The sequence below is a fragment of the Oncorhynchus gorbuscha genome, linkage group LG05, assembly GCF_021184085.1.
Source record: "Oncorhynchus gorbuscha isolate QuinsamMale2020 ecotype Even-year linkage group LG05, OgorEven_v1.0, whole genome shotgun sequence".
In the NCBI taxonomy this organism is placed as follows: domain Eukaryota; kingdom Metazoa; phylum Chordata; class Actinopteri; order Salmoniformes; family Salmonidae; genus Oncorhynchus; species Oncorhynchus gorbuscha.
The window spans coordinates 85,825,786-85,835,528 of NC_060177.1; the positions used below are offsets into that span (position 1 = coordinate 85,825,786).

At 42.3% G+C, this 9,743-nt stretch overlaps 1 protein-coding gene across 1 annotated transcript; it reads right to left on the bottom strand.

Moving 5' to 3' along the window:
• Positions 1–924: 924 nt before the first annotated feature.
• On the bottom strand, positions 925–3,779 carry LOC124035294 (interleukin-1 beta-like). Its single transcript, XM_046348754.1, has 6 exons — positions 3,626–3,779; positions 3,292–3,343; positions 2,912–3,104; positions 2,349–2,522; positions 1,884–2,020; positions 925–1,340 (listed from the first exon to the last, which is right to left on the bottom strand). Exons 2-6 carry the CDS (start codon positions 3,322–3,324, stop codon positions 1,110–1,112), a joined length of 768 nt encoding a protein of 255 aa, XP_046204710.1. The 5' UTR covers positions 3,325–3,343; positions 3,626–3,779; the 3' UTR covers positions 925–1,109.
• Between the last annotated feature and the right edge of the window lie 5,964 nt (positions 3,780–9,743).

The window sequence follows — 9,743 nt, forward strand, 5'->3', positions numbered from 1 at the left end:
CTGATGAACAATTCCATCTCAACATTAGGATGTTTAAGAGCCTGAATGTTCTCTTGATAAGTGAGTGAATTGGACCATTTTCCAGTCCTGCTAAGTTTTCAAAATGTAACAAGTACTTTTGGGTGTCAGGGAAAATGTATTGAGTAAAAAAGTACAGTATTTTCGTTAGGAATGTATTGAAGTCAAAGGAAAAGTTGTCAAAAATATAAGTACTGAAGTACAGATACCCCAGAAAACTCCTTAAGTAGTACTTTAAAGTAGTTTAACTTTACACCACTGATATTATTACTGGTATAATGTAGGTATACCTCTCATATTTGTTCTTGGTGTGGTTCTGGTATTTGATGGATGTTGTCTGATTCTTCACATTGTTCTTCCAATAACCATGTTATTACAGTAGCCAACCATAATAATCGATGACAGAGAACATCAATTTTCATTTGAATATTTATTCAAAGGAGCAGATATGTAGGACAATTCAAATGTTTGCATGCATCAATGAATCAGTGCAACATCAACATATTGACAAATAAATACAATGATAAATAAGTATAATCACTGAAATATAAATACATGAATAAATAGTAGAACAATATTATGATTAGTAGAGTAGATGTAATTACAGTTAATTTTGGCATTCAGCAATAAATACGGTACAATAAATATCATGGGCGCTTGCCACAATCTGACTCAACGGCGCCATCTAGTGGTAAACTTTGACCAAGTCAATACACCACAATGGTGAATTGCTCTAGTAGTACACACACACACACACACACACACACACACACACACACACACACACACACACACACACACACACACACACACACACACACACACACACACACACACACACACACACACACACACACACACACACACACACACACACACACACACACACACACACACACACTGAAGAAGTTATTGTGTCTTACAAACATACAAATAAAAGTGACAATCCAGCCCTGACCACAAAGGTCCTATAGAATCACATATAGAATCTATATTGCCTAGTTAAATAAAGGTTCAACAAAAATAAAAAATAACATTGAATTATATAGGATCTCTATGAGAGATCTGTGGTGTCCGTTTCGGCACCCACCTTAGTTGTGGCGCTGGACAGTGAATGTGGTGAAGCGGTTGGGGGTTGCCCTCTGGCACATGTTCACCATCTTGGTGTTGTCCTGCTGTATGGCCGTGCTGATGAACCAGTTCCTGTAATGGGCAGACTCCAGGGTACTGATGTCAACTCCGGTGTCCTGTTTGTAGAAGAGGAAGCGCACCATGTCGCTCTCATGGTTGATGGACTTCAGCTGCTCCTTGTCTGCCACCTCCTGGAGAGAGAGAGAGATAGATGGTCAGGGGGTTCAAATCAATGGTCTGACTCAAAACGGACTTAAAGGTCAAATGTCATACACCAGGGGTCAAATGTCATACACCAGGGGTCAAATGTCATACACCAGGGGTGGATAGAAATGTTACTCTGGCTATTGGTTTGAGTTTGTGGCTGTTGGAACCAATGACTTATATAATCAACACATAATTGGTTGGAACAAGCCGACACACTGTCACTCTCCAGGACTAATAGTCATCCTCGCTGCATCCCATTCCCAGTCACATTTCACCAGGGTCTCTCTTGGTCTCTCTGGCAGTTTCCTTTAATTACATTGCATCTCAACCTTTTACATTCCACATATGATTCAGACACAATGATGATGATGTCACCATTCTTCAGCTCAGACACCATCTCCATGGCCATCTCTACGTGGTGCATGATACAGTCCAGGTCTGACTCAAACAACTCCAGCCTCAACAGCCAATTATCCTATCTATCAATACTGAATCACAATAGATTCAGCAGTAGTAGTGCTATTTACCTCTAGGTGCAGGGTGGGCGTGCCTTCTGATGTGATGCAGGATAGGTAGAGGTTGGATCCCTTGATGCCCAGGGCTACAGGTCTTGCTTTAGTCTCACTGGGGACAGGCGTGATGTACGTAGACAGGTTCAAATGCACTGAGGAAAGAGGAAAGGAGAAGAGAGTCAGTCAGCATCATTCATCAGAACTCAACTCTGAACTAAGTACGCTACCTATCTGTCAGTCTCAGGGTGGGGTTGGTTTTAACCTCTCCACTGAATCTCATATTGCTCATATGTACCTAACCTTTCCAATTATTTCAGATTCATAGGAAGTGCCCCTGCTTAGTGCCCCAAGGCAAATTGTAATTTCATTAATTTAATGATCTATGGTCACCAAAGAACACACTCAAAATTCTTTGGCAAAATGTAACGCACTATGTTAAGACAAATGCAAATTGGTACAGAGCCTTGGTTGTTAACATACCTTTATGGTAGCTGCTGCCTCCCTGCAGCATCATAGCATGCAGCTCCATAGACTCTTCGTTGAGCACCCAGCACTTATTCTCAGAGTCAGTGACACTACACTCATACTCTCCTTTACTGCTGAACCCTGCAGCTCTGCTGCTGGCTTCAGTGCGCGCCGACTCCAACTCCAACACTATATGTTTTGATGAGGAGAGAGAGAGAGAGGAGAAAGCATGTAGGAGATGAGTGAATGACTTGAATAAATACGCTTGATTGAATTCCAGAACTACTAGTCCGTGAGTTGTGCTAAGATATCCACACTAGCAGTATGCCAGTTAGAATTAAGCGATGTGTTGGGCATGCATTCTAAGTGTTATTCTATAGTGTGAACATTGGAACATAGCCCAGTAGTGATAGCGAATGGTATTATAGTGGTACACATTGAAAATACCCTGTTCTGTTTGTGCTGTCTTGTCAACTCCTATGGTCATTGTCATCAGAAGCAAGACAGTACAATCAGACATGGGGCCAGGCTCGCCCCAAAGGGGCTCCTCTAATCCAGTCCAGTGATCTTTGACCTACCTTCCACTGCGCTCTCCAGCAAGAAATTTAACAGGCTCTCATCTCTTCCCAGGGTAAACCCCTTGCCACCATTTAGCCTCTCCATGGCGATGATGAGGTTGGCCACACAGCGCAGGGTGATGGGGTGATGGGATATCTCCACATCCAGACCCTGAGGCAGTTTGGAGCTCCATGCTACACTGGCAGAGGTGTTCTGAGCAGGACAGAGAAAGTCCTTTTAACATTCATCTAACATTGTTGCATCAGTGTCTGGAGAATTGTGGTTGGTCTTTTTTGTTCCTTTCTCCTGTTTTAACATTTACTGTATAATAACATTTGAATGTCTGTCGTGCCTGAATATTGTAGGTCTGTCTTATCATCATGTCTAAGTTGGGACTCACCTTCATTAGACTGCAGTTTGACTCAAATTCCATATTGTCTTTGTAGTTAGATCTGGAAAATAAAAACAGATCTTTTAAAACTCCTGTCCATCATAGATTGTATCATGCTTAGTCAGTTGCTTAAAGATGGCCAAGATCTGAAAACACATTCAGAGATCTGGTGTAAACAGGCAATCATATATACAGTTAGTCCTAAATAAAAGTTTTTACTAAACACTATACAGAAATAAAGACTGCCACAACAGATCAACAACATAATACATGGTCAGCCGTACAGTAAGAGTAAGTTTATGGTTGCCAATGTGAATAAAAGCAGACTCTACATTTCATTTACCTGGATGAATAGGTTTGTAGTTGGCTGTTTGGTAGTTTGTAGATAGAAGGTACAAACGTCTTGTTTCTAGTCCTTGGTCCTTGTTGTGAGTCCCAACTTGTTCTCTGAACAATGTTTTCTGACTACATGTGGTAACCTGTATGTCTTATATACATCCTGGGCACACTCTCCAGAAATTCCCCTCTACGTACACAGGAGGAAGGACGATGGTTTAGTCTCACCAGACCAATGAGTGACAAGGTATTTTCTAATGACTTTGGTGATGAAATACTGGACTCACACCCAACAGGATGGGGGGATGGGGTTTAATTGTTTTGTAATATTGCCAATATACTTTATTCAAAGAATTCATGTTGTGTTTTCATGCTGTTCTTGGCCAGGATTCCCTGAGAAATTGTATGTCAGATCTCAATATTACTGGATGAACAAAATATTAAATATTGTTCATGTCAACGCTACGTAAAATGAGTTACGAGACACATGTACATGTCTGTATTATAATATACCTTCCATAACTTCCTTTTCTACAGGACTTCTCATACATTATGCTACACTTTAACGTTAAACGTGTTGATAACGGCTATTTTCTAAGACGGTTTTCAGTGCCAGTTCTATCTTGTATGGCTCCCTGGATGAACCTCTCCTTCAACCCCCCCCCCCCCCCACCAAAATAGAAACGCACCGTTCTCCACTAACCTTCATTTTATTCAGACATTTGGAACAACACAAATAAATAAATCATAACATATAAAACTATATAAATACAAAAATAAGACAACAAAAAAGAAGTAACAAAGACAAATAGAAACAAATATGTGTTGATTTGGCTCCCGATCATCAATACATTACTCATCCCACAACACTGAGTCATGACTAAGCCAATTCACCTTGGTAGTGTGCAGACTGGTTTTATATTATTCTTAACGATTTCACACAAACCAGAAAAAAATGCAACAATATGTCTGTGAAACTATATATTCACAGTATTATGAATGAATTGTGGTTTATTTGGTAGCATTTCATAGTGTGACAGATTTTACTAATTTCATTAGTACTGTACAAAGTTAGAGGCTCGCTATTTGATATATTCACCCGCTCCCCTACCTCGGGCTTCCAGTGGGGAGACCTCAGGTCAACCTACCCCCGCCCCCCTACCTCGGGCTTCCAGTGGGGAGACCTCAGGTCAACCTACCCCCGCCCCCCTACCTCGGGCTTCCAGTGGGGAGACCTGAGGTCAACCTACCCCCGCCCCCCTACCTCGGACTACCAGTGGAGAGAACTGAGGTCAACCTACCCCCGCCCCCTACCTCTGGCTTCCAGTGGAGAGACCTGAGGTCAACCTACCCCCGCCCCCTACCTCGGACTACCAGTGGAGAGACCTGAGGTCAATCTACCCCCGCCCCCTCCCCATCTCGTACTTCTGAGTGGGAGACCTTCCCAGGCAGTAACCTGCCTAGCTCACAAACTCGAATCAGGGCACCCACTTCGACAAGGTTAACTGACCCACAATCCCACACAGTGACATGATATCATTGACGTGACCTGCAAATGAGCGATAGAAAACCGATCGCGCGAATGTCACTGTTCCAAATGTTTTTGTGCGGGCGCCCGTGTCGCCCCGGCAAGATGCCGACCTGGACGGCTGCCCATGTCACCTATACCTAAATCCACTACTGGACGGGTCTACACTGGAAATGACTGTGATATCATCTGTGGTTGTTTTTTCCTACTAAACTTAGATGAATGCACTGACTGTCAGTCGCTCTGGATAAGAGCCTCTGCTAAATGACTGAAATGTCATATAATGCAAATGTAAGTGCTAATACAATATGCTGTGTTTTAATCATTACCTTTTTTCCTAAAGTCCTAGGAAACTAAACTTCAACCATTTCTAAAGATGTCTGAGTTTCTATGTTTCCCTTTGACATCAACATTTTGGTTCTATTCTTTAATTTCCTAATATTGTCAATCAAATATTCTGCGATGCCTGCTTACATTTCATGGACTTTCAGATGTGAGAAAATTCCTCACCATATTGTGAAATAACAAGGAACTGACTACATTATTTCCTCACTTCCTGTATGATGTCACGAGAGTCTAGAATCTGGCAGCTGGATAGATTTCCAGTTCAGACGAGCAGACTCTTGGGCTGTGTCCAACTTCCTACTACTATATTAGCCTTTACCCTTGCCAATAAGGTGTTAGACATTGTTAAGACTCGTTCAGGGGAATCTCCCCAATTCACTAAAATATCAGGACTATGTCTATAATATGTAGGCTCCCTATGGAGCTATGCTTAATATCCGGTCAGTATGTTCAATAATATACCACAAAACAAGTATTATTCTAGTAAATTGTGTTTGGCTCAATAAAACCTGGAAAGAATAACTACTGTACTCTGAAAAAAAGGTGGTGTAACAGTAAATCAATCCTAACCAGCCCTGTAAACTGGGTGAAACACATGGCATTAGAATGTTGACTACAGCCCAGAACCATCCCAATGTATATCTGGGGTGTGTCTGAAATGCCAATCCTATTCCCTGTACAACACGCTACTTTTGACCTGGGCGTATAGGGGAATATGAACCCTGGTCGAATAAAACATTTGTTCACTACGTAGGGAATAGGGCTCCATTTCAAACGCATCCTGGGTCTTTCGCTGTTATGGATCTTACAGAACCGGATCAGCAACGGAATTCCCAGTGTTGCAACGTGTGGGAACACGTCAAGGATTTCTCAAGATGATACTTGACTACCCTGCTTTCGCTCTCAACATTGGAATGTCACTTTCTGATATTATCATTCATGATCGACAGCGATGGCTTATTTTTAAATTAGGTATGCCTAGTTTGGTTTTTGAGGGTATTCAAAAATAGAAAAATGTCCTAACAATATACAGTGGGGCAAAAAGTATTTAGTCAGCCATCAATTGTGCAAGTTCTCCCACTTAAATATGAGAGAGGCCTGTAATTGTCATCATTGGTACACTTCAACTATGACAAACAAAATGAGAGAGAAAAAAATCCAGAAAAATCACATTGTAGGATTTTTAATGAATTTATTTGCAAATTATGGTGGAAACTAAGTATTTGGTCAATAACAAAAGTTTCTCAATATTTTGTTATATACCCTTTGTATTTACTAGCTAGTCCACTCCAGGACCTTGAAATGCTTCTTACGAAGCCACTCCTTCATTGCCCGGGCGGTGTGTTTGGGATCATTGTCATCAAGGCGGTGGCCCGTTCCTGTAGGTTCATGCTCTACAACATCCGCAGAGTACGACCCTGCCTCACACAGGAAGCGGCGCAGGTCCTAATCCAGGCACTTGTCATCTCCCGTCTGGATTATTGCAACTCGCTGTTGGCTGGGCTCCCTGCCTGTGCCATTAAACCCCTACAACTCATCCAGAACGCCGCAGCCCGTCTAGTGTTCAACCTTCCCAAGTTCTCTCACGTCACCCCGCTCCTCCGCTCTCTCCACTGGCTTCCAGTTGAAGCTCGCATCCGCTACAAGACCATGGTGCTTGCCTACGGAGCTGTGAGGGGAACGGCACCTCAGTACCTCCAGGCTCTGATCAGGCCCTACACCCAAATAAGGGCACTGCGTTCATCCACCTCTGGCCTGCTCGCCTCCCTACCACTGAGGAAGTACAGTTCCCGCTCAGCCCAGTCAAAACTGTTCGCTGCTCTGGCTCCCCAATGGTGGAACAAACTCCCTCACGACGCCAGGACATCGGAGTCAATCACCACCTTCCGGAGACACCTGAAACCCCACCTCTTTAAGGAATACCTAGGATAGGATAAAGTAATCCTTCTCACCCCCTCCCCCTTAAAATATTTAGATGCACTATTGTAAAGTGGCTGTTCCACTGGATGTCATAAGGTGAATGCACCAATTTGTAAGTCGCTCTGGATAAGAGCGTCTGCTAAATCACTTAAATGTAATGTAAATGTAATGCTGAAAGCCACGTTTCATCTTCAATGCCCTTGCTGATGGAAGGAGGTTTTTCACTCAAAATCTCTCACGATACATGGCCCCATTCATTCTTTCCTTTACACGGATCAGTCGTCCTGGTCCCTTTGCAGAATAACAGCCCCAAAGCATGATGTTTCCACCCCCATGCTTCACAGTAGGTATGGTGTCCTTTGGATGCAACTCAGCATTCTTTGTCCTCCAAACACGACGAGTTGAGTTTTTACCAAAAAGTTATATTTTGGTTTCATCTGACCATATGACATTCTCCCAATCTTCTTCTGGATCATCCAAATGCTCTCTAGCAAACTTCAGATGGGCCTGGACATGTACTGGCTTAAGCAGGGGGACACGTCTGGCACTGCAGGATTTGAGTCCCTGGCGGCATAGTGTGTTACTGATGGTAGGCTTTGTTACTTTGGTCCCAGCTCTCTGCAGGTCATTCACTAGGTGGTTCTGGGATTTTTGCTCACCGTTCTTGTGATCATTTTGACCCCACGGGGTGAGATCTTGCGTGGAGCCCCAGATCGAGGGAGATTATCAGTGGTCTTGTATGTCTTTCATTTCCTAATAATTGCTCCCACAGTTGATTTCTTCAAACCAAGCTGCTTACCTATTGCAGATTCAGTCTTCCCAGCCTGGTGCAGGTCTACAATTTGGTTTCTGGTGTCCTTTGACAGCTCTTTGGTCTTGGCCATAGTGGAGTTTGGAGTGTGACTGTTTGAGGTTGTGGACAGGTGTCTTTTATACTGATAACAAGTTCAAACAGGTGCCATTAATACAGGTAACGAGTGGAGGACAGAGGAGCCTCTTAAAGAAGACGTTACAGGTCTGTGAGAGCCTGAAATCTTGCTTGTTTGTAGGTGACCAAATACTGATTTTCCACCATAATTTGCAAATAAATTCATTAAAAATCCTACAATGTGATTTTCTGGATTTTTTTCCTCATTTTGTCTGTCATACTTGAAGTGTACCTATGATGAATTACAGGCCTCTCTCATCTTTTTAAGTGGGAGAACTTGCACAATTGGTGGCTGACTGAGTACTTTTTTGCCCCACTGTATGTGGGCCTATTCCACAATATTCAATAGGCTACATCTGTCGGTACAAACTTTGATTGAGAAATTGACATCATTAAAAAAATCCAAATTGCACTACACCACTGCATCTACTGAATGTTTAAATCACAAACTTTCTTCCTAAAGGCCTCGGAAATGAAACTTCATTTCTGAAGACGTCCGAGATCATAGAGCTAAATGGAGAGTGAGCATGTTGTTTCCTCAGGTGAAATGAAAGAAGTTTTGATTCTATAATTTCTTAATATCGTCAATCAAAATATCCTGTGATGTAAAGCCTGCTTACATTTCGAGGACTTTCAGATGTGAGATAGTTTCTTTTATCATCTCGGCTCGTCATATTGTTAAGTCACAATGAACTTAATCTATTATTTCCCCACCTCCTTTAAAAGTAGAACACTATTTAGGAAATAGGGGGCCATTTTGGATTCAGACTTGGGTCTTTGTTGTTATGGATATCCCAGAACCGAACAAGGAACAGAATTCCCAGTGATGCAACATCTTTGGAAACATGTCAAGTATTTCTCAAGATGATATTTGACAGGCACTACCGCGCTTTAGCTCTTAATCTTTGAATTGCACTTCCTGATTTTACACACACGGTATCGGTTTACAGGCCTCGCCATTTCTGACAACAGAAAAAAAGAATACACAAAAATAGACCACAGATTGTCACACAATGACACCTCATTCATGTTTGAAGAAGTTGTGGTAGTCAGTGATCGATGTGTCTGCATAGCGTGTTCGTAAGTGTAATATTATTTTAAAATCTGAATGGCTTTAGCCCATGTCACATACCATGTATGATACAACTCATGACATCATTCCGCATCAATTGGTCAAGCAGGTTCCTATTCATAGGGTGTAATTCAAACATTAGGGGGGTTCATAGTCACAGTGTATCATTAAAAACATGCTAAAATGAAAAGTAAAGGCTTTTGATGAGACAACTGAACAGAAAGCAGGACCGAAAAAGCAAACGTCAGTTAAATATCAACCAGAAATTGACGTTGATTTTACGCTACGGGGATAGATGACTCTGCTAGAAGAGGGGGTACAGTGGGGGATAG